Genomic DNA, 25,726 nt, shown 5'->3' with positions numbered 1-25,726 from the left:
GTTTTCAGGCTGGCCGGCGACTGAAGCTCCCAGCCTCTCCTTTTTTTCTTTTTCTTTTTTTTTAATTCTGGGATTTATTTACCTTCTATAATTGAAACTTTGTTGCCGTCCTGCTTGCTTCAGCTCTGAGGCCACTGCCTGCTGAAAGCAGGTATCTGGGGTTTGTTTAGCTTCTATCATTGAAACTTTGTTGCTTTTGGAGCTGTTGTTTTCGGAGCTCAGAGCCGGGCCGCGGCAGGCGGGGAACCTTGGCTTCCTCCATCACTGGAGCAAGCAAGCCTCCTGCTCGCTTCAGCTGCGTGGCTGCCGGCCGCCATCTTGGTTGGCGGTTAATTTGCATATCACCCTGATTAGCCAATGGGAAGTGTAGTGAAGGTATGGTTAATTACCATGTTTGTCTTTTATTAGATAGGATTATTTTGCTATAGAGATGACTCACAGCTTTCATCTGATTTTTCCAAGGGATTTCCAAGTTGTAATCCAAGGGAAGAAATATCGAAAAATTTGAGAAGGAGGCTGCTGAGATGGGGAAGGGCACCTTCAACTATGGGATAAACCAAAAGCTGGACATGAGCATAGTATCACCATTGATATATCCCTGTGGACATTTGAGACCAGCAAGTATTAGATGATCATCATTGATGCCCCAAGAGACAGAGACTTCATAAAAAACACGATTCAAAATAAAAACAAAAACAAAACGAAAAAACAAACATGATTCAGGCACATCTCAGGCTGACTGTGCTGTCCTGATCGTTGCTGCTAGTGGAATTTGAAGCAGGTATCTCCAAGAATGGCAGAACTGTGAGCATACCCTTCTGGCTTACACACTGGGTGTGAAAAACTGATTGCTGGTGTTAACAAAATGGATTCCACTGAGCTATCTTATAGCCAGAAAAGGTACGAGGAAATTGTTAAAGTCAGCACCTAATTAAGAAAATTGGCTACAACCCTGACACAGCATTTGTTCCAATTTCTGGTTGGAATGGAGACAACATGCTGGAGCCACGTGCTAATATGCCTTGGTTCAAGGGAAGGAAAGTCACTCATAAAGATGGCAATGCCAGTGGAACCGTGCTGCTTGAAGCTCTGGATTGCATCCTGCCACCAACTCATCCAACTGACAAGCCCCTGTGTCTGCCCCTCCAGAATGTCTACAAAATGATGGTTTTGGTACTGTCCCTGTGGGCCAGGTGGAAACTGGTGTTCTCACACTTGGCATGATGGTCACCTTTGCTCCAGTCAATGTTACAATTGAAGTCAACTCTGTTGAAATCACCATGAAGCTTTGAGTGAAGCTTTTCCTGGGGACAATGTGAGCTTCAATGTCAAGAACATGTCTTTCAAAGATGTTTATCGTGGTAATGTCGCTGGTGACAGCAAAAATGACCCACCAATAGAAGCAGCTGGCTTCACAGCTCAGGTGATTATCCTGAACCATCCAGGCCAAATCAGTGCTGGATATGCACCTGTGCTGGACTGTCACACAGCTCACATTGCTTGCAGATTTGATGAGCTAAAGGAGATTGATCATCGTACTGGGAAAAAGCTGGAAGATGGCCCTAAGTTTTTGAAATCTGGTGATGCTGCCATCGTCGATATGGTTCCTGGCAAGCCCATGTGTGTTGGTTGAGAGCTTCTCTGACTCTCCTCCTCTGGGCTGTTTTGCTGTTCCTGACATGAGACAAACAGTTGCTGTGGGTGTCATAGAAGCAGTGGACAAGAAGGCAGCTGGAGCTGGCAGTTACCAAGTCTGCCCAGAAAGCTCAGAAAGCTAAATGAGTATTATCCCCAACACCTGCCACCCCGTCTTAATCAGTGGTGGAAGAACGTCTCAGAACTGTTTGTCTCAACTGGCCATTTAAGTTTAATGGTAAAAGATCGGTTAATGACTACAATACATCGTCAAACCTTCAGAAGGAAAGGAGACTATTTTGTGGACCATTTGTGTGTGTGTGTGAGGGGGGGGGGGTAGGTAGTTTTTAAGTTATTAGTTTTTAAAATCAGTACTTTTTAATGGAAACAATTTGACCAAAAATATGTCACAGAATTTTAAGATCCATTAAAACAAAGTTTAATGAGAAAAAAAAGAATTATTATAAGAGTCTCAGCAGAATTGCCCCTGCCCGTTTCTCTAGCCTAGTTACACAGAACCCTTTCCTTTGCTCTTTTCTCTTGTGAAAAGTTATGTTTCTGTATGTATGTATGTATGCATGTATGTATGTATTTCAAATGTGCTCCTTTGCCGAAACTGGTTTGGCTCAGTGGATAGAGCGTCGGCCTGCGCACTGAAAGGTCCCAGATTCGATTCCGGTCAAGGGCATATACCTTGGTTGTAGGCACATCCCCAGTAGGGAGTGTGCAGGAGGCAGCTGATCGATGTTTCTAACTCTCTAACTCTCTCCCTTCCTCTCTGTAAAAAATCAATGAAATATATTTTTAAAAAAACCCAACCAAACAAACAAACAAACAAAAAACAACAAATGTGCTCCTTTGTACCTAAGATTTTTGAAAATGCAATTCCTTCTATTTGGAATGTGCTTTTCCCACTTTTTTTTTTTTTTTAACTAGCTACTGTATCTGCATGCATCAATTTCAGCTTTAACATTATTTCCTTCAGGAGGTCTTTCCTGACCCTCATCCTGGTCAAGTTTCTTGTTGTAGTCTCCTAAAGCACCCTTTTGTAACACTCTTCATACCTGTAATTATTTAGTGCCTGTCTTTCCAAATAGATTCTAAGTTTCATAAAGACACAGGATTTGCTTTACTCACTGCTGACTCCCTTTGCCTAGCATTTTTTTGTGGCTGGCACAAAGCAGGCACTCAGGAATTACCTGTTTTATAAATTAATAAATACATGAACAAATGAATGAAAGAATCAATGAGAAGATAAGATGAGCAACAGAAACAGATGATTACATTTACAGAGAATTTATCAAATATCCATCCGTAGAAGAAGGAAAGAACAGGACACATTATATTCTACACCAGTGGTTCTCAACCTTGGCTGCACATTAGAATCACCTGGAAATCTTTTTAAAACCCTGATTTCTGGGCCTCATCCTCCGGAAATTCTGTTTCTTTGTTATGGGGTGAGGCCACAACATTAGTAACAAAGAAAAAGAATTTCTGGAGGATGAGCCCAGAAATCAGGATTTTAAAAAGATTCCCAGGTGATTCTAATGTGCAGCCAAAGTTGAGAACCACTGTTCTACACAATGATGATGATGATTAAAATAATAAAAAAAGACAAATTGCTCAATCTAGATTACCTGAGAGGTGTCAATTGATGCATTCTCCTTTTCTCTGGTAGCTCTGCTGTAATACAAATAAAATTGTTTTACACATGGCAAGACTGATGGAATTTTGTTCAATTATAAAGATTTTCATTTCCAACTTTTGAAACTCTATAAATTATAACTCTATAAATTTTAACTTATTAAAAATATCACTATAAAAATAAGTTTATGAAATTGAACATTTATGATAAACATTAATCCAAGAGTTTGCTTTCTTATTCAAATATAGATATATTTGAATTTTCTTATTAACCCCTTTAAAAATATCTTCATCAGTTTTTTTATTATAAATGTAATACATGTTCATAATATTTAAACAAACGTAAGCAAGGTAGAAGCTTCCCTCACCCAGTGTTACTATAGTACAGAGCAGCATAATGCCCTGCCTTCCAAAATGACTGTGACAACTTACTCTATCACCTACAATTGTATTTGAGTGCTCATTTCTCCCTACTCGTCACAATACTGAACTTATGGATTTTTTAAAACTTTTGCCAATCTAAAGTATTTTAGAAAAGATAATGCATTTCAATTTGAATTTTTATAATTAATGTAGACTTAAAAAAACATTTTTATTGATTTCAGAGAGGAAGAGAGAGGGAGAGAGAGAGAGAGAAACATCAATGATGAGAGAGAATCACTGATTGGCTGCCTCCTGCACGTCCCCTACTGGGGATTGAGCCTGCAACCTGGGCATGTGTCCCTGACAGGAATCAAACCTGGGACCCTTCAGTCTGCAAGCTGACGCTCTATCCACTGAGCCAAACTGGCTAGGGCCGTGGTCGGCAAACCGTGGCTCGAGAGCCACATGCGGCTCTTTGCCCCCTTGAGTGTGGCTCTTCCTAAGCCTTACGAGTACCCTAATTAAGTTAATAACAATGTACCTACCTATATAGTTTAAGTTTAAAAAATTTGGCTCTCAAAAGAAATTTCAATCGTTGTACTGTTGACATTTGGCTCTGTTGACTAATGAGTTTGCTGACCACTGGGCTAGGGCATAACTTTCTTGTTCTGAAGTCTAATCTTTCTGAAATTAATATAACTACTTTCACTTTATTTTGATTAGTGTTAGCATGGTATATCTTTCTCCATCTCTTTACTTTTAATCATGTGTCTTTATATTTAACATTTCTCATAGATAAGTCTAGGGTAACTCATGTTATTGTAAAGGAATAAAGTGAAATTCTGATTAGTTCATATTAATATTTATCAAGTCAACAGAGTGCTTTTTTAAGAGGGTGCGGAGGGTTGAGAATGCCATTACACAGGATGTGTTAAGAGTGTTATGCTTGCAAAAGTATGGGAATCATTCTATCATTAAGCCTGCATTCACCTGCACAGGTGAAAGATGAAAAATTTCAGAACAATATTCCATAAAATAAGGCAAACCAATTTACTGTGTTGATATATTATAGATTTAGGCAACTGGTATTCACAATCAGGTTTTCTTAAATTCTTTATGTGTCAAGTAATGTGCAAAAATACCTTTGCTTGAGAGGAATCTGCAGATGCTCAAAATACAATTGGCCCAGGGAGTTTATGCTCATCACAACCTCTTCTTTAGACACCAAGTCTACTTTGAATGGGTTAGCCGTGATATGACACTTTAGATCTCCTTTTTCATTTGCCAATATGAGATTGCCTGTATCTCCTGAGCATGAAATCAGCCTAGAAAACAAAGCAGGAATAGAAAAACAAATTATTGTAGGTTTACATGGCTCAACATATTTCTCAATTCAAATTCATTAATTAGTAGATCAATATTCATGTGACACAGCATAGATAAGGCAATGGAGAGCCATAACTGAGAGCGTGGGCTTTGGTGTCAGAGAGCCTGGATTGAAGATAGCTCCATGCAATAGGTATATAACTTTGGACAAGTTAATCTTTCTACTTCACAGTTTCCTCACCTGTAATGTAAAAATAATAAAAGCAAGAATAAATAGATCCAGTCAAGATAAACGTGGTACTTGCATACTCCCATGACATAAAAAATACAACTACAGAACAACTATCATTCAGAACCACCTGAAATCTAGCTGAATGGAGTCCTACAGCTAAGGATATGAAGAAGAAGCCACATAGAGACTGGTGGGAGGGATGGAGATGTGGAATGTGCTGATCCCACACCCACATGTGGTGGACAAAAATCAGGAGGGATATCTTGGCTGCAGAGGTCCTCCCGGAGGAGTGAGTGGTTCCAGTCCCACACTAGGCTCCCGAGCCCAGGGTTCCAGTGCCAGGAAGAGAAGTCTCCATAATTTCTGATTGTAAGAACCAGCCAGGATTGTGGCTGAGTGAGACAGAGAGCTTCTGGCGTCCCAGGTAGTTCCTCTTAAAGGGCCAGAACACAGACTTACTGAGACTCACCCTGAGTTCCAGCACTGGGGCTGTAGTTTGAAAGGCACCAGGGTCATATGGAGAGGAACTGAAGTGTCTGGCATCAGGGTGAGAGCTGGAGAGGCAGCTTTCTCCCAGACAGAAGTGCTGGCAGAGCCAAAACCGGTTTGGCTCAGTGGATAGAGCGTCGGTCTGCGGACTGAAAGGTCCCCGATTCGATTCCGGTTGATGTTTCTAACTCTCTATCTCTCTCCCTTCCTCTCTGTAAAAAATCAATAAAATATATATATATATTTTTTAAAAAAAGAAGTGCTGGCAGAGGTTATTGTTCCTCTTCTAAGCCCTTCCCCCACAGAGTTGGCAGGCGGGGGCTATATCTAAGTTTCCATCAACCTGGCTATCACTGTTCTTCCTGACCTGGTGATTCCCTGAGACCCCACCACACCAACTTGCAGGTCCAGCCAAGGTGTTTCCAGTGGCTTTTCCACATGAAAGACCTGTCTTGGCTCATGCTTCAGACTTTCCTAAAAATTCTCAAACAAGCAGCATCCAGCCTCGGCGTACCCTGTACCTCTCTCCAAGTGGCCTCAGGCTTACAATAGTGGCAGCCAGCCTTGGTTCACAACTTGGCCTCTCCTGAGCATCTCAGAACAAGTAGCAACCATGTGCAGATTGCTTTGTAGCTCATGCTGGGTAGCCCCAGGCAGATATCGGCAGTGGCTAACCTTGGCCTGTACTCCCCTCGGGAGTGTGTGCTGACCACCAGGGGGTGGTGTGGAATGAAGGAAGGCCCTGGCTGCCAGCTGGCAGCTGGGGGAAGGAAGGCCCCAATCGGCCCTGATCACCGGCCAGGTCTAGGGACCCTACCCGTGCACAAATTTTGTGCACTGGGCCTCTAGTACTACATAACTATATGGCCAATCGAACTTCCATCTCAGCTAGAATCAGGAAGTTGGGTAATCAGAAGTCACTGTGGCAACTGGTTGGGCTCCAGGATCATGCCACTTAGCTGCAATCCAGAGATCAGGAAACCACTGCATTAACCAGTGTAGCTTCAGAGCCATTCTATATCTTCCAAATCCATACCAGCAAAATGGGAAACTCAGTTCTGAAATTAAGATACCTGTAAATGCATCTGATTGATGGAACCTGCCTGACATCTGAAACTAGCTACATGGGAATCTGGGAAATGGAGAGATGTAGTTTTTAGCTCCCTAGTTACTGCAATAGCCAAAGGCCTTCTGCAAATGATTGGAATAGAAGCAGAACCAATATACCATATTTACTACATAAAGCTGATACCACCCAGACCCCCAAACATGGCAAAGACAACACAGAAAAAGAAAACTACCGCTTTGACAAGGATTTAATATCCAAAATATATAAAGAACTCATACAACTTAATACCCAAACTAATTAAAAAATGGGCAGAGGACTGAACAAACACTTCTCCCAAGAAGACAACATACAAATTAATGGTCAACAGACATATGAAAAGATGCTTAACTTCACTTGCTATTAGGAAAGTGCAAATCAAAACTACAATGAATATCACCTCACAACTGTTAGGTTGATTATTATCAACAAGATAAATAATAACAAGTCTTGGAGGGGTTATGAAGAAAAAGGAACCCTCATTCACTGCAGTGGGAATGTAAACTAAGGGCCACTATGGAAAAAAGCATGGAGGGTCTTCAAAAAAATGAAGAATATAGTTACCATATGACCCAGCAACCCCTCTTCTGGGTCTACCCAAAAAATTTGAAAATACTTATTCAAAAAAATATATGCACACCTATGTTCACTGAAGCTCTATTCATGATGGCCAAGACATGAAAACACTGAAGTGTCCTTTGGTAGATGATTAGATAAAGAAGATAGAGTACATATATACAATGGAATACTACTCAGCCATAAGAAAAGATGAAATACTACCATTTGTGACAACATGGATGGATCTTGAGAATATCAAGCTAAGCAAAATAATGATTTCATTCATGTGGAATATAAAACTGAAAGTTACAAGTAGACAAACAAGATAAACAAACAAAAACTTATCACCACAGACAATATGGTGGTTACCAGAGGGAAGGGGAAAAAGGGTAGTAAGGATTAAGGGAGTCAAATATATGGTGATAGAAGAAGATTTGACTTTGGGTGGTGGGCACACAGTGAAATATACAGATGATGTATCATAGAATTGTACACTTGAAACCCATATAATCTTATTAACCCCAATAATGTCAATGTCACCCCAATAAATTAAAAAAAGAATATACACACAAGAAAACTACACACCAATTTTACTTATGAACACAGATATAAAAATGTTAAATGATCTACTAGTAAAATGATTCCTTTAGGATAGTAAAACATAATATAGTATGGCCAAGTGGAGATGCGTGTGTGTGTGTGTGTGTGTGTGTGTCTTACATATACAATCATTTGCCAAACTGTAAAGCCTTGAGAACAGTTTCTTTTTAATTCCCATTTCCTAAATATTGGCATATAGTAGTGGCTTAATGAATAGACATATTTTAAATTTATGATGGTTCTATCATAACTGAATTAATTTCTCCTTATAACCTACTGATCTTTTATTTTCATTGAAATAATAAAAATTATTTTTCATGGAAAAATAATCTACATAAAACTATGATAATGTAGTGAAAATTAAAGCATCTGGCATAATCTTATATTCCTTTAGGGGAATAATATGAAAAAATAACAGAAGTCGACAGGCAGAACCAAGTTGAGATATCACTGGAAAGTGTGCTGAGAAGTGATAAAGATTCTGCTGGTATGTAAAAATGCTTTAATCCCCAAAGATTTTATTTCATCTAGAGACTGACTGTTAATCTCTGCTCTAAATCAATTAGATGTTACACTTCTAAGACTACCCTTAATTAAAAGTGAGTCAATCTAACTGTAAGCATGGGAGTTTGGCTAGTGTATTAGATCTCTGGAGCCCTGTGATAATCAGAGTGAGTAAATGAAATAGCTCTTCTTCTATTTGCTCCCAAAAGTCTGGCTGATCAACTGTTTGCTTTGTGAGGAAAGAAGGGATCAAAAGCTCCGGCTCTATCCTTTCATAAGTGTTGATGAGTCAAATGGTAGATGAGAAAACAGAATGGATAATTTACAAAATGGAAACTAACTCTGCAAGCGATTGTGGATTTGAATACACAAACTATGAGGTGTACACAAAATCTACTACTCAAAGTGTGATAAAATAACACAGTGAGGGTGTACTCAAGATATTTTGATCCTTGGCTTACCTTACAGTACTTGGTTTGCTTGTGATGACATCTGGGACTTCATACCTGGGCTTCAGGGGAGTTTCTTCATTGATTTTAAGCCTGAAAATATTTCCCTCTATACCAAAAACTTCAGCCAAAAGAGGAACCTGGGCACAGACATATGAGATTAATTTCCATAGGTTAACCCAGTGATAATCAGTTCTACAGTCAAATGACAATAATTAGAAAACTATGTTTGAATTATTACAGGCCAAGCAAACTGGAGAATAATGGCAATCATGAAGAAATAAAGCTCCCCAATCTATGTATGTACTTGCTTGGCTATACCTGTGGGAGACAAGAAACACCTTCTATGTGTTGTATGGCTAGGAAAACATAATTGTCTGGACCAGGACCTTCAAGAGTATAAATTATTAGACTATAAATTATTAGACTATGGTCTCTATTAATTATTATACTGGATTACACATATAAACTGAAACTGCTCTTGCAAAATTGGGACATATGACCACTGTATCTCTGACAAACTATAGATGTCTAGAGAATAAGAGTTTGATGTTAAAACCAGAGTAACTGGATTCCAGCTGAATGAAAGATGAAGAGTAACAAGCCATAGAATAGAATAGAATAGAATAGAATAGAATAGAATAGAGAGTAAAACAGTGGTCATTGGGGCTCTCTAGTATAGATATATGAGGCTTGTTACATTAAAATCAAGGTTCTTCCTGTACATCTGAGCCTATGGCCTTGGGAACTTTCTCAAGAGGCTGGGATAGTCTCTGCTTTCTTAAGAGGCTTGGATTTTCTCAGCTTTCTTAAGAGGCTTGGCAACTTACGTAAAATTCTGCTTACAATGGGAGATGGAAGCAACATAGAATTAGAAAGAGAATACAGGATTTGAAAAATAAGACACAAAACAACAAAACCCAAGAGAGTAGAAGGGGCTTCATTAAGGTTACAAAATGAGGCATTTAGATCAGAGAAATATTTTAAGACTGTGTTTTTCAACTGTTGTGCCATGACACACTGGTGGATTGCAAATCCTTAACTGTGATGGCAACTTCGGTTATTACTGGGGACATTGTTACTATGTTTGTAAAATGAAAGGCTAAGCTGGGTAGGTTGTGTGACACAGTATAGAGCAGATGCAGTGTGCAAGTAAGAGATAGGAAGTAGGAGAATATCAAAGCAGCACCAAAAAAAGCGATGTTACTGGAACCTCACTTTGGGGAATATAGAAAAGTAGTCAGGGCACTTAAACAGTGATATGACACTGAAGAGTGACCAGGTAAACAGTGCAGTGGCTGCTTTTACAGACATTTTAAAGACAGGGTTACGTTGTAGTAGTAATCATATTGTAATTATTTGAACCTACCAGATGCTATGATAAATATCTTGTTTAATAAAAGACTAATATGCAGATTGTCCCCTTGGGAGTTCGACTGGGAGTTCAATCCCTCACTATGACAAGCGCTGACCACCAGGGGGCGGCACGGAATGAAGGAAGGCCCCGGCCAGCAGCCAGGGAAGGGAGGCCCTGGCCCAGCAGCCGGAAAGAAGGCCCCAGCCGGCAGCTAGAAGGCCCCGATCTGCCCTGATCACCGGCCAGGCCTACGGACCCTACCCGTGCCCGAATTTCATGCACTGGGCCTCTAGTTGGTATATCACATTGTATAAGTTTAATGTGTACAATGTGTTGATACACTTATATACTGCAAAATGATTACCACCATAGCCTTAGTTAACACTTGCATCATGTCTCATAATTATCATCTTTTTGTGGTGAGAACATTTAAGATCTACTTTTAGAAATTTTCAAGTATATAAAAGAGTATTATTAACTATAATCACTATACTGTATATTAGATCTCTAGAAGTTATTCACCTTAGAGCTGAAAGTCTGTAGTCTTTGACCAACATACCCTCTTCCCCCTGACCTCCATCATACTGTAATTCTTGATTAGGTGTTTAAAGTTCTTTTATATATTTGAATTAGTGTGCTGTCAGAATTCTAAATTTGAAAATGCATCCAAATATAAAGCTAAAATCCTGTTAGATTACACATTCTTTCCCAAATTAGACATATATTTCTATTGCCCTCCCAAATTCAATTCAACTAACATTTACTTGTTATCTAATATTGTGATGCGCTGTTTGTTGCGAAAAAGATGGCTGTACTCTTAGGGAGATGGTAATTTAGAGACAAAACATACATACTAAACATAAAGCATTTTATGCGGAGCTAGAAGGACAAGGAATGTGCTGTGGGAGAACAAATAAGGGGAATATTAATGATGATTCTAAGAAGAGGGGTTCTGGGAAATCTCTCCGGAGGAAGACGGACTTGAGCAGGGCCTTCAGGGACTTTGGGAGGCAAAAATGGGGAAAAAAATGTTAAGCAGAGGGTACATGGGTTGTCTGTCTATATATGATTAACAAATTGTGTCTAATTTATGCACTCAGAGATCCTACTATTTTAGTGAAATTGCTTTTAAAAAATTGTTTTTTAAAACCAAAGACTGGTCTGTATGTTTTGTTCTTGAAGCTGCATCCTAAGGAAGAATCCGAATTATATGAGAGGAGGTAGCAATAACCCTGCTTTTACACAATAACCTTATGCAACCAAACTTACAAAGCCCCATTTTGTTGTCTTTTTAACTGAATTAAGCAAGCCAATTTTTCCAATTAGTAACTCTTTTTAAGACCAATATCTAGATTCATTCTTATCTTTTACCACCAACATAGCTTCATGTTCCAAGCACATAATTTCCTTAGTATACATTTGCTCCTATGATCTGTTTCATGCTGTTTTTAGTGGCTTAATTTTTTTTTTTTTAAACAGCAGTGGACGCTCAGAAGTTCAATAAGAAAAGCTATTCAGGTTGAAGATAGTGGGGAGTAGCTCACAACCCTGACCTTTAAGCCCCCGCCCCTCTCTGCATGGAATGTGAGACCCCTCCATGGAAGCCTCAGGGCTCTGTGGATGACAGTTTATGAACCACTTCCCTGGGCTTCTTAGCTGCCAGTTATTGCCCAATTCTTCCACCAAAACCTTGCTCTGCCAAGAAGTCTGGCCTTAGTCAGTTTGGCTCAGTGGATAGAGCATTAGCCTGTGGATTGAAGGGTCCTGGGTTTGATTCGGTCAGGGCACATGCCTGGGTTGTGGGTTCAATCCCCAGTGTGGGGCGTGCAGGAGGCAGCCGATCAATGATTCTCTCTCATTGTTGATGTTTCTCTCTCTCTCCCTCTTCCTTCCTCTCTGAAATCAATAAAAATATATATTTTTTAAAAGTCTGGACATGAATGTTTTATTCTATCTAAAACATTAAGAATTTCTAGATATTCCTGTTCTCTAGGGACCTGTCTGGACATTTATTAAACAATAATATACAAATAAATTATCCATTCTCTTCCTCTTATTAGTGATGATTGGAAATGACAATGAAAAATATGTTAAGATAACATTTAAGTTAGATCACTTCAATTAAGATTTAGTGTTAATACTTAGATAATAGTAGCAGTTACACTCAAATTGCAGCAAGATGGATTTATGTAAAATAAGTAAAGAAATATATAACATTTTAAATGAGGTGAGACAGCATGGGCTTTACACCTTTAAAAAATTTAAGATGTGTAAATGTCCACCTACACAGAGAAGATGAGATAAATCCTCAGAGAAAGGAATGTATTTTGGAGGTTCCTTTTAGTAAAAGTCTCTATTTGTTTTTTTCATAAACCTTTATTCAGAGGTATACCTCTCATAGTTTGGTAAAGAGTATTAATTCCCTTTTCCTATTTGATTTCTCCCATACTCAATACAAAACCTGGTCTGTCATCCATAAGTCTAGTTTTTTTGGCCATATGGGCAAAAATATCAGACAGGTTGTAAAAATCATGGCAGTAGAAACAGTCTTGACTATGTATGCTAGTGGCTTGATCATAATTATATTAAAACAAAACTTTTTTGCCCTAGCTGGTGTGGCTCAGTGGATAGAGTGTCGGCCTTTGGACTGAAGGTTCCCAGGTTTAATTCTGGTGAAGGGCACATGCCTGGGTTGCAGGCTCGATCCTCGGTAGGGGGCATGCAGGAGGCAGCTAATCAATGATTCTCTCTCATCATTGATGTTTCTATCTCTCCCTCTTCCTTCCTCTCTGAAATCAATAAAAAAATATTTTTAAAAAACCAAAAAACTTTTTGTTCCCCCAGAACTGGGAATCACAACTACTAGAGACTGTGACTGAGTTAACAAATGCCCCTAAAACACACATTTAAATGGCAGTGGGTATTAAAAAGGGAAATTATGACCTCATCAAGTTATCCCTGATGGACAGAGTTCTTGTTTTTCCTCTGGCACCAGGTCTCTCTACTATACTGTATGGAACAATTAACCTAAAAGGCCTAGAAGAGTGAGCAAAAACCTCTTGATCAAGACCTCCAGGGATGCAGAGAATGGTCTAAGTTTTAATTAAATTGCCGTAGGGAACCAACTGTCCCTTTCATAGTTGCAGCCAGTTGGTTTATTGCAAGCACCAATTCTCTATGGAGAATGTTAGCAAGTTCATGCTGGGCTAATGCCCATTCTCCAAGTACAATTAGCCTGTCCAGGTGTGCTTCTGATTGTTTGGCCAGTTTCCAAATTAGCTGCCCGTTCCTGGCCATTTCTGCAGAAACAGTGTTGGTTAAGTGGTAGTTGTGCCTCATCTGCTGAGGAGGTAGCTGGTTAGGCAAAGTCCTATGTTCATCAGGCTTAGATGAAGAGGCAAGGGGTTACTTCATGGAGGTGCTCAGATATATCCCTTCATCCTTGGAGAAGCTGCTAGAAGAGTTGTCTCTATTGAAAACTTGCAAACAGGCTGCAAAAGAAAGTAAATGTGTCATAAGAAAGCATCAAAATTAGCAATATGAAGTAGGTAAAAGACAAGATATAGCTTTTTAGTTAGACTCAGAAGACAGCATAAATTTCCCTGCTCTGATGTCATAAGACTAGGTCTTCTCTCTTTTTCAATCCCAGTCAAATGTTCACTGAAGGTAAAAAACTGAAACCACTACAACAAAAAACAGTTCTAAAAAAAACTGTCAACATTTTATTGATAACTCCTTTCTTTTTAGATTTTCTTCTGTAAGCTTCTTTATCAAATATCTACCTTATTATTCTGTCATCAGAAATAGGCAAGATACTACACTGGGATCCTACTGAGAAAATATATGCATTTGAACCTGTAACCATTTCTTCTTCAAAGCCTAGATGTCCAGAGCATGACCTGGAGATAACACACAGGGTAATACTTCAGCTTGTATTATAACACTAGAGGCCGGTGCACGAAATTCATGCATGGGTAGGGTCCCTAGGCCTGGCCGGCAATCAGGGTTGATTGGGGCCTTCTGGCTGCCGGCCAGGGCCTCCCTTCCCTGGCTGCCGGCTGGGGCCTTCCTTCATTCCACGCTGCCCCCTGGTGGTCAGCGCACATCATAGTGAGTGATAGAACTCCTAGTCTCCCGGTCAAACTCCCGTGGGGACACTTTGCATATTAGCCTTTTATATACATAGATGACTGTGTCCCAGGAACATCATGTTTGCTATGACTGAATTGTGTGTCCCCCCCAAATTCATGTATTGAAGCTCTAACCTTCAGTGTGATGGTATTTGAAGATGGGGCCTTTGGGAGGTGATAAGGTTTAGATGAGGTCATAAGGGTGGGGTCATGATGGGATTAGTGCCCTTACAAGAAGAGACCAGAAAGTTAGCTCTCTCTCTGTAATGTAAATATACAGCAAGAAGATGACAATCTATAAGCCAGAGATAGAATCCTCAACAGACACCTAGATTTTGGATTTCCCAGACTCCAGAACTGTGAGAAATAGATGTTTTTCTTTTAAGACATCCACTCTATGGTATTTTGTTATGGTAGCCTGAGCTGACTTAAGATAATGTCGAATGAAGCCTGGTTGTTTCCTGATTGCTTATTAAAAAGCAGATTGGGAGTTGGGTATTGGGAAGAAGGATTTCAAAAATTAACAACAGATCTTGCTAACAAGGTTATTGCTTTAAGAGTTTAAAGGTGTCGGGGAGGCAGGCACTAAGAGTGCTGGTTTTGTCAGAATCTGTCTCATCAGTGAAATCTGAGAAGTACAGCTGTGAGCTGAATAGGATCCTCTTGCACTTTAGGCTCTATTTCTCTGAACCTCAAATAAAAAGCTGTTATTCTGAATAAGTGGATGTATGCAGCTTGTTTTAAATCTCCAGACTACACCCATACCATAGGCTAATGTGAAATCACCATAAAACACCAATCGTATCCCAGAAACAAGCTCTAACAGAGACTCCTTGACTATGCAGTAAGTGAGATACAAGGCTCAGACAACTTCAGAGATTACTGTCTGGATCTTTTTTGTCCCTATCAAACTGACAGAGGGCATAAGGTCTTAAATCCCTATCAGTCATCTCATTAAAATGGAGTTCAGCTCAGAATTTCAGGGTGACCTCCCCAAACATATACATTTGCATGCATTTGCCTGAGATCAGGGTATGTAGATTCCCTAGGTGGCCCTGATATTTCCAATACCTGAAAATGAGGTCTGTTTCAAGGGGTCCTCGAAGTTCTCAGTCTTGGGAGCCATGTTGCTGACATCTGGATAACTTGTCTTTGCTTGTTGGGCTTCTCAGTTTGACCCTTTGAGCCATGTGCTGTCTTACGCTGAGATCCTGTGGGTCCTCCTGGACTGTGGTTTCTTTTCCATTGAAGGCATCCAGATCTGGTGGGTTCTGGTTCTAGCACCTGATCTGAACAGCATTATCCCTCACATTTTCAGGATCCAAAGAGAGGTGTGTGGAGAGAAAGTGACCTATAGTCTGAAAAAGGCTGTATGTGGGGAATCTACCACTAACTGCACGGGCACCAAGCTGTATTGAGAATTTTCATTTTGGCCCACCCTGGTATACAGGGTGCTTTTGCCTCATTTACTTTGCCTCAGTGTGTGTCATCCTGACACTGGATTGCTCAGGTGGTGCTCAATATACTAAGCCTCCCCAAGGATGAAAGGGATGGCATCTACAACTTTCTAGGGTTAGACACACTGGGGACAGGAAGGAAAATGAACAATGATGGGCAAAATGAGACAGGAAAGGTACCTGACTTTTGGTAGGAGGCCTAATGCCTTCTGGAAGGTCTCTGGTGGACTCCTTGCATTTCCTGTAGCCAACTGCCTCTGCTGACCCTGAATACAGGTGTTTGGCTGGATGTCAGGCAATTAGACCACACACAAATGTCAGGTGGCTCTCTAGGAAAGAAATTAGTGCTGCCCCATGTTTTCCCATGAACAACTATCAAATTAGGCTACAAAAGGATGTATAGTTTGGAAGACTTCAATCAGCAGTAGAGGATCTGTAACTTCAGGGATATCATGAGCTGAGAACTCAAAGGGGACAAATTTCTCCAGAAAAAAATGGGTGGTATAAGAAGCAGCACTCAATTTTGGAGAAAGGCTAACCGTCCCTTCTGTGTAGTTAAAAGAGATAAACTAAGTGTACTGCCACCATAACTACATCCTCAAGTAAACAGAAGTTGGGGACAGGGAACAGGGATAGAGAACACAGAACTGTTGATATGATTCCAGTCTCTATTTTGAATTCGGGCAAGAAAGCTATGTCAGACCAACTGGTGTGGTTCAGTGGTTGAGAGTCTACCTATGAACCAGGAGGAGGTCATAGTTCCATTCCCAGTCACGGCACATGCCCAGGTTGTAGGCTCGATCCCCAGTAGGGGGTGTGTAGGAGGCAGCTGATCCACGATTCTCTCTCATCATTGATGTTTCTATCTCTCTCTCCCTCTCCCTTCCTCTCTGAAATCAATAAAAATATATTTTAAAAAGAAGATAAAAAGAAAGCTACGTTAGAAAATTCCACACCTATGAAATAAGCTAACATCTTTAGCACTTCCTAAGTAAAGTAGCCTTCCTCATTGAGTAATTACTCCTTCTACCTGAGAATAAGTTGGTGGCCTAAATTAAAGACCTTACAAATGTTACAGAGAACTCAGTTTTGCAGGGTAGTTTTTGTTCTATCTTCTCAGAGAAGATTCCTCAGTGTGGTACTATAGAACCAGAGCTATGGTAGTTGCCAGGAGACCTCTCACAGCTTTGCAGTGGAAGTGGGGACTTCGTCTCTATCTACTTCTCAGAACTTGTATTTTTTAGTGAGTGGGTGGAGTTACTATCCAACCAATTAGGGACCTAGACAACATGGTTTTAAGTATGTCTTTCAGTTTTATGAGTTTCCAATTAAGCCAGATTGGTCTGGGAGGCCGTAGAAGCTTAGGATGCCTTTCAAAGATGGCAGAGGATCTGGAAATGAGGGTAAAGTTGGGAGCACCAGGTATTTGTGCATAGTCACACTTCCTAGCCCAGCCCATAGCACTTCTTCTATGACTAGCCCATCTGTATGGCCCATCTGAAGTAGTTTGGTGACTTGATAGGTGAGGAAAAGAACTTAGAATATAATACTGCTCTAATCTTAACTAAGGTGATCTGCCAGTGAAACAGCTTAGGAGATGGGACATTTGTGGCTTCGCTTTTTCAACTGCACAGTCTGTTGCTCCTCTTGCCTACCCACAATTTGAGGTCAGGACATTCACTGAATCTGTACCATGCTCAGGCTGCACGATCAACTGTATGTTGTGTAATAGTGATAGAAAGAGCATGGTCGCTTGATAGAGTCCACAGATGCAGGTGAAAATCCTGGTTAGAAGCTGTCACTAGTAAAGATTCTGGTTACTAGCTGTGACTTTGAGCAAGTGACTTTTTAGACTTCAATTTCCTTATCTGAAAATTGGGGCTAATATGATAAGCCTTTGAAATGTAATATGAAGACTACTTAAGAGGAAATAACATTTGTAAAACATCTAGGAAACCATCTGATATACAGGCAACCTATACTCTTGATATTCATATTACTTTTAAAGTAATATTAGTTAGATATGAAAAAGTTTATAGTACTTCCCTAACAAAGTTTATTTTTAAAACATACATAGTTTTAATTAGCCTTTGTGGAAATTTACTTCATTCAACCCAAATAAAAGTAGAAATAAATAATTCTTTGTAGAAAATACTTGTATCTCACCTTAGTTGCTTCATTGATGATTTGGAACCTGGTGCTGTCTTTGCCTGTTGTGACTGAGTCTAGTAATGCCTGATAGGTGGACTTCTTGGAGAGCTGCTGTTTCTGGCGCCTACAGATGTGAAGTGTACAGATGCCTGAGAATTATTTGTGACTGTCAACATTCAATAGACTATATTACCAGGGACAAGTCATTAAAATTTACTATGATAGTAAGTGAATTAGGCACAGACAGTAATAGTATTCCAATAAAGTACTAACAGGAGTACTTTGTTATTAGAGTGCTAATAAAATTAATAGTACCAAGAAAAATACTAATAAAAGCGTTTATAACATAACACTACTAAAAGATGGTCCCTTGTCCCCTTTACTGAGAAGGTGGGGCAGTTTTCATAGATGACTTTTATTAGCTTATTAATTTCACTCCCTCTTTCCATGAAATGTACACTTTAATAAAAACTCAATAATTTCTCGTAGAAATCAACATAATCTAGTGGTTTAACAAGGTGACCGGGAGTTCACTCTACAGTTCCCTCTAAGGTACTTGTTCAAATTAAAATGATAGAATTTTCTTCCTCTAGAGTAGTGTGAATAAATTAGGAAGTTGTAATATATGATACAATTTTTGGTGATTTCAATTTCAGGATCACATAAGGCTCTGGGGAAAGAGGCAATCTTATACAGTGATGGTGGAAGTACAAAATGATACAGTCCTATGGAGGGATATCTGGTAATAACTAAAATTTCAAATACATTTACTCTTTGACCCAGTAATCCCACTCCAGGAAATTTATCTTATAAATACGCTTGCATGTATAGGAAATGACATATGCATAGCTTTTCATTGTGGCAGAGCTAGTATATCAAAACAGCCCCAAAGTCTACCAATACGAGAAAAACTGAATAAATTATAGTACATTTACCCAAATGGAATACTATAAAGCTGTAAAATGAGAGGACAATCCCCATATACTCATGCAAAGCTCTTCAGAATAAACTATGAAGCAGGGAAAAAGAGGTACACAATAGTAGATAGAAAACTACTTGGTATAAGAAGGATGGTGATATAAGAAGATATGCAGTCACAAAAATTACTGGAAGGATAAATAAGAAATTAATCTGGTTACAAGGACAAGATGTTGAATTGGGTGTAAGGGAACAGGAATGAACATAATTTTTCAATATACAGTGGGGCCTTGACTTATGAGTTTAATTCATTCCGTGATGGAGCTCGTAACTCAAATTACTCGTATGTCAAATCACTGGCGTTCACTGTGACGTTCGCTGCGCCAGCTAGCGGTGGGGTATCTGAAGCTGGCTCGTAACCCGAATTTTAGCTCGCAACTCAAAGCAAAAAATCGGCCGAGAGACGGCTCTATCTCGAAAAACTCGTTAGTCGGGACACTCGTAAGTCGAGGCCCCACTGTATATATTTTTGTATTATTTGATTTTTGAACCATGTAAATGTATTATCTATTAAAAGACAAAGTTTTCACATCATTTAAAAACGCTTAGACTTTTAAAATAACCTATTTACTGAAAATTTAAATACTACAGTAGTCATCTGTAATACTTTCAACAATAAAGATAAAAATACTACAGCAGTAGGTATATAAAGTTAAAGGCAAATGTCTGGGATAAATTCCTTAATCACCAAATTTCCTAATTGGTTCTTTCCTTATAAAGCCTATCAGTTCTCAAAATTTATTAAACATCAGTTTTGAAGTAAGGTCAGAAATATTTCGATCTAAGGAATTAATTTCCTCTCCTTACCTGTAGAAAGCAATCTTGCTGCAGTTTTTGAAAATGTTTTTATCCACAGCTTCATCTTCAACACTAAATAAACAGATATTTTAAAGAGTTATTTTACATAGGGTTTGTGAATCCATTATTTGTCCCTCTCTAACTACAGTATGATCATGAGAAGTAAACCTCTGCAATGCAAAATTGTGTCATGGCCATCACATAACACAATAACATGTGCTATAGTACAGGATCCTTTTAGACATCATCCGTGGTAAAGAACAAAACATGACGTTCGGGATTACTCTGAAATTAGTAGAAAAAGAGCACTGTTACTTATGAGGAAGGGTTCTTTTATTTTTATTTTTTTATTTTTTTTCCAGTTGATTTTAATCCTATCCATTCTTTTTTTAAAAATATATATTTTATTGGTTTTTTACAGAGAGGAAGGGAGAGGGGTAGAGTTAGAAACATCAATGAGAGAGAAACATCGATCAGCTGCCTCCTGCACACCCCCCACTGGGGATGTGCCTGCAACCAAGGTACATGCCCTTGACCAGAATTGAACCTGGGACCCTTCAGTCCGCAGGCTGACGCTCTATCCACTGAGCCAAACTGGTTAGGGCAGGGGAAGGGTTCTTTTAAAATAATGAGCGAAAAATGGTCATGGAAGGAGGCTTGGCTTGGGGTTGTGAACACACAAGACAATATACAGTTGATGTATTATATAACTGTACCCCTGAAACCTATATAATTTAACAGATATCACCCCAATAAATTAAACTTATAAAATAAAATAATTAGTGAAGGCTATGAATACAACAATAAAATCTGAAAGAGCAAAAACAAACAAACAAAAAAACCCAAATCAAACAAAAACCAATCCATCCATTTACTTATTCAACAAAATATTTTCAGAATATTCTTACTGAATGCTGGGTTCTGAGGAAGATACTAAAGACTGCCCATGATTTCTGTGTGAGCCTAACCAACAATCACAAATCAACCTGACAAATGCTACAATAGAGTTATGTGCAAGGTGCTAGCGTAAGGAGGGAAACAGGTGTAGAAGAAAAATCTTTAGCTTTTTAAGATGATGATGACAATCTAGGTGTCAGTGTTTTTTAAGACCAACTTTCCAGAAAAGCTGGTTCTGGACTAGAACATGAACAAAATGCATATATATTGCTAATTGAGATTATGTATTTAACATATGCCCATTAACAACTACAAGGTATAAAGGGGGGAAAACATCATGCAGAGATGTGGCTGAATGCAGCTACAGTCAGCATGTCCATGATTAAAGCTGTGACTGAACACCAATTTCAAAATATGAAAACAAGTCCAGACAGACATACTTGGCCATACTAAAAAATGATTTATCATGGAAGTAATCAAATCCCTCAGTCTTCGTTACTGTTTCTTTTAATTAAGTGTGCAGATTAAGAAATTGGCAGCCTTCTGTTTCCAGCTTTGAAGAATGACATGGGAAGAGGTGGGTACAGCCGAACTTTGTAAGCAACATGCTTGAAATTCATGGGTTAGAATTCTGATCACAACTCTTCCAGGTTTGTTAACCATCCTGAAAATATTTTATGAAGGTCTAGCTATTAATATCAACTAATCCCCGGGGAAGTGAGAAAAAACCGATAAAGAGTAAATGCACACATACAAAGCATGCAGATAAGAAGTGCAATCAGACAATAAAAACGTCAAAGCCAGAATATTGCTTGCAGGCCTTCCAGGGCCCTGGAGTCAGTCCCTGCAGGACCGCTGGGTCTTTACCTGATTTCCTCTTTTTCGGATACTTCCATGGTTTCCAAGTCACTTCACAGGCTCCAGGCTCTCGGTCCAAGTCCCTGGCGACCTTTTCGGAACGAGGACAGCCCTCTGTCTAAACCATCACCAGCACTTCCCCGTCCTCAAGTGCCTGGGAAACGGGAGTCCCCTCCAAATACGTAAGGAGTGACAATTCGACTCTTCCTCCAGGAATTTCCAGCCCCGGCAGAGCGTTTCTCTAGGGACTTATTTTATTGGGCAAATTTTTTCTTGGTAATGAGTGCCCGATGAGAAACTGCTGTCGTCAGAAACCGAAACTGCCTTTGCAGCAGAGGGGGCGTGCACGCCGAGTTCTAGCGGATGAAAATGTTCAGAGCATGAGCCGGGAAGGACCTAGATGGCCGGCCCTGCCTGATTGCGGCGAGGCTTCTGCAGGTCAAGCTCAGTGCCGGTCGCGCCATTTACGGAAAACCGACCCACTCCCTCCCCGCCTTACATTCTGAGTGGGAGGTGCCGGCCAGGTCTTTGCTGGGGCTTTATGTTCTCCACCCAGACCCTACAGTTAGCGTCACACTTTTTAGGGCTAGAAGGGGCTTTTTAAAAGAGGTTATACATATACTATACTCTCCAGTTTAGGAATCGCTTATGCTGCACCACCGCCAAATTCCAGTCATTAAAACTCCAGACACCGATAACGCACTGCTAGACCCTAACCAGGCAGCCAGATGACGGCGGCTTCCCGGACTTCTGGCCCCGAAGTCCTTTGACTTTGACGGGATAAGGGGCAGGAGCGAACAGGAGGCGGAGAGCCAAACACTCATGGGGTGTTGGCCTCGTCCCCAAACCTGTGCAGGGCTGGGCGAGAGCAGAGCCGCCTGAGGCGGGCGGCTTTTGGAGACCATCCGAACTCACCAAGGTGACCAGGGGGAAAATGACAGAACGACGCCTGCGCAGTTCCCCCAAAGCCTCGCACCGAGCGGTGACGACGTCAGGAGGGAGGGGCCGCTGCGTCGCCAAACAAACGAACCTCGCGAGGGCGCGAGGGCGCGAGGACCCGGATGATCCGGCCCGCCCCCGCCCCCCTCCCCATACAGAGCCGGAAGAGGGCGGGACGAGCCGGAAGGAGGTGAAATGCTGTCGGTAGACACTCCAAGGCTGTGAAGATGGCGGCGGCTGCGTGGCTTCAGGTGCTGCCTGTCATTCTTCTTCTGGGGGCTCAACCGTCCCCATGGTCGCTTTTGGGCGCAGGGCCGGTACCCGTCGCTGCTGCCGACCGGTCCAAGTGGCACATTCCAGTACCGTCGGTGAGTGTTCCGAAGCCACGGAGCCCGGAGGAGCGAGGGGTGGGGCTACGGCGGCCCAAGGGGTCCATGAAGGCTCTGCGAAAGTCCGCTTCCAAAGGGGTGGGATCGCCGGGAGTGTCCTTGCGGTTGCTTCGCTGGGGCCCACCTCCCGGGAGCGGAAAGCCGCGAATTTCTGTGGGTGGATGAGCGGGAGTGTCGGGGCCACGCCGGGAGCGGGGAGGAGCGGGGAGCGGTTTCGTAGCCAAGTCAGAGAACTTTGGGTGCCTGGCCTGAGACAGGTAACCGCGATGTACAGGGCTAGAGTGGTTTCTCTTCCAGGTGAAGTTTTACAGAATTCAGGGACCCCGGGTTGGGGAAGAGGGATAGGTAAACAGGCGTCTTTCTTTCCTCCCCTCGGCACTTTTTTGTTGCTGGATAGCTAGCTCTACGTTTCGTTTGAACCTTAGAATGGTTATTCTAAGTGTTGCCGTGTGATTAGGAACCCTAGGCATTAGCAAAATGTATTCTAATACTAGAACGGCTAAAGTGGAAGACATAACATTCTGAAATTTGATATGGTAAGGCTGGTCTTGCTTGTGGACCATTAGCTAGGTAGGTTTACCTTTTCTGTCTGTCCCCTTCCCCCCTTTTTAAACTTCATTGGAATAAGAGCCATTGTCCTGTGAGCAGGTAGCAATCAGATGCAGGTAGGACATGCGGAAAAGTGTGAGCACTGGCTGAAACCACCGCGGCCTTTTTGTTGCATTCTGCTCCGCTCACGGGTTGAAATGCCCCAAACTTACTTGAGCTTTTATGTGGCAAGCACGATAGCTTTTGTTCATTCGGTGGAGAACTTTAGGTTCTCAATTCTAGGTGTTTACTTGTTACTAAAATGAGTTACATCTGGCTATCTTCTCATAGAATAGTTTGTGTGTTTTTTTAGCCAGTGATGAGTGGGTAAAGGGGATGAGCTGAAGACCGAGTACCTCCTGTGACGATTTAGGTTGGGTTTTCTTGCAGCCTTCCTTCTAGAGTACTTGCCTCATAGCCAGAGGAGGGGGGCAGGGGGGAGGGACCGTGTCTGTACCAAGTTTCAAAATCCTGCAGTTTGGATATCGTGGAATTTTACTATAAGGGAGGCTATAGTTGCCTTTTTTTGTTTGTTAAGAAAATGAGCTTGAACATTTTTATAAATTTAGGTTTTTATACTATTTAGTTTCTGCCTTGGGAATTGTTCTCATGCTAATTACCTTTCTCCTTTATCTTTGCAGGGAAAAAATTATTTTAGTTTTGGAAAGATCCTCTTCAAAAATACCACTATCTTCCTGAAATGTGAGTTTTTGCATTTCATGAAGTTTTTGTTTGAGGTTTTGAGTGATCTTTAAACTTTTAAATTACCTATTTTCTACCCCTGTTGACTTATTCTCAACATATTTCATAGTCCACTATCTAGGCATTAACATATGTGGTATAACTAAGGTCCTTTCACTGAATAATCTTCAGAATATTTACTTGTGTGAACTTCCTTTTCTCTTTTTTCTGGTGTTTCCTGTATACAGTTGGCCCTTGAAAAATGAGGGGGTCAAGGGCTCTGACTCCCCACACAGTAAAAAATCCATGTATAACTTTTGACTGCCCCAAAACTTAAGTTGTTCTTCAGAATCTGTGGGGGATAGATTGGTTCCAGGACCCCCACAGATACTAAAATCAAAGGATTCTCAAGTCTCCTATATAAAATGGCATAAATCAATGCATACAGTCAACCCTCTGCATCCCTGGACTCCTAACTGCTGATGAAAGCAATACGGGTATTTATTGGGGGGAAAAAAAAGGCATGTATAAGTGGACCCATGCAGTTCAGGCCATGTTGTTCAAGGGTCAGCTGTATAGTTAGACAAATTGGGTTGGTTGATTGCCAGCATGGTGTTTTAATCTGTTCTGAGTTAAAGAGACAATACCGATTTTGCTTTTGTGTGCCTGATGGATGTTTACTGAACATATGACGTAGGTTTGTCAGATCACTGGCTGTGAAAGGATATGCATAGTGTATCTTTTGTTTGCAAAAGGAGTATTTTACCACTTGGATCTTTGCAAGAGGAAACTCAAAGATATTCTTTATTAGGAAATAGGGGTTATGTAGAACAAAACCAGTCTGTCCAGTTTAAAAACCACTGAATCCAAAATATCCCATTGTGCATTAAAGAAAAGCTTCCTTTTATTTCTGAAACTGGCTTTATTTCAGAGAACATAGGCAGCTCTATTTCAAGATCAAGGATAAAAATCTAAGTCATCCACGTATATTTCTATGCATAGCTCTCTCCATGAAGTGCAAACTTGGTTTGATGATTGTATCCTTTTAATAATTTAGTAAGTAGTTATTAAAAACTTACTATGTGCCAGGCACTGTTTGAGACAGCAGGGAAGTGATAGAAAAGGACCTTTCTCTAGTTGAGTTTATGGGGTTGAAGGAGGACTATATAATCTCCTGATAAATGACTTAAATTTGATATAAGTCAAATCTACTCTGACACACTGGTCTTTCTTATGAGGTTGGTTTGCTAGATTAGAGTAGCTTTTAGGGGTAGCAGTGTTTTATCTTTTGTGTGACAGTCTGTGTTGCGGTTTGGCTAGTGACTGGGGCTGTGAAAGAATGCGCAATTAGAAGAAGAGATGCAGAGAGGAAAATTTTTTTACTTCAAAGCAGCAAAGGGTCAAGTATTGCTAGTCAGTAAAAGGCTGGGAACCAAAGGTTGCTTGCTCTTTTAAGCAATGGCTATTGCAAAGAAGGAGGGAGGATTCTGTTGAAGAGCAGATACCAGGGCGGTTGTCTTGAAAAGTTACTTTGCTTTCCAGGAGACAGTCCCGCAGATGTCCTAAGGAGGTGTCTTATCAGTATTTTTCCCATGCCT

General features: G+C 40.6%; 2 protein-coding genes and 1 pseudogene across 11 annotated transcripts in view; 2 read left to right on the top strand and 1 right to left on the bottom strand.

The window, feature by feature from the left end:
- GANC (glucosidase, alpha; neutral C) overlaps positions 1–22,498 on the bottom strand; it is a 76,225-nt gene extending 53,727 nt beyond the window's left edge. Inside the window, exons 1-7 of one of the 4 annotated variants that reach the window (XM_005860296.2) lie at positions 22,447–22,498; positions 21,541–21,622; positions 19,786–19,848; positions 18,016–18,124; positions 8,918–9,045; positions 4,785–4,967; positions 3,273–3,318 (exon numbers count right to left, since the gene is read on the bottom strand). In XM_005860296.2, the coding sequence (XP_005860358.1) occupies positions 3,273–3,318; positions 4,785–4,967; positions 8,918–9,045; positions 18,016–18,124; positions 19,786–19,848; positions 21,541–21,569 (558 nt within the window). In that variant the 5' untranslated portion in view covers positions 21,570–21,622; positions 22,447–22,498. Of the gene's footprint in view, positions 1–3,272; positions 3,319–4,784; positions 4,968–8,917; positions 9,046–18,015; positions 18,150–19,785; positions 19,849–21,540 lie in introns of all 4 variants that reach the window. The other 3 variants (XM_005860293.2, XM_005860297.2, XM_005860294.2) reach the window with 3 other exon arrangements.
- On the top strand, positions 480–2,183 carry LOC102251365 (annotated as a pseudogene).
- Positions 22,499–25,726, top strand: part of TMEM87A (transmembrane protein 87A) — a 45,537-nt gene continuing 42,309 nt past the window's right edge. For 3 of the 7 annotated variants that reach the window (XR_001360934.1, XM_014534833.1, XM_005860298.2), the window contains exons 1-2: positions 22,632–22,838; positions 24,089–24,149. Coding sequence is in view for 6 of the 7 variants with exons in the window: in XM_014534833.1 (XP_014390319.1) it covers positions 22,698–22,838; positions 24,089–24,149 (202 nt within the window). In the remaining variant the exon portion in view is untranslated. Of the gene's footprint in view, positions 22,839–24,088; positions 24,150–25,726 lie in introns of all 7 variants that reach the window. The other 4 variants (XM_005860299.2, XM_005860300.2, XM_014534835.1 and 1 more) reach the window with 4 other exon arrangements.

The sequence above is a fragment of the Myotis brandtii genome, unplaced genomic scaffold, assembly GCF_000412655.1.
Source record: "Myotis brandtii unplaced genomic scaffold, ASM41265v1 scaffold133, whole genome shotgun sequence".
NCBI lineage: Eukaryota > Metazoa > Chordata > Mammalia > Chiroptera > Vespertilionidae > Myotis > Myotis brandtii.
This window is presented reverse-complemented; position numbering and strand designations above follow the sequence as displayed.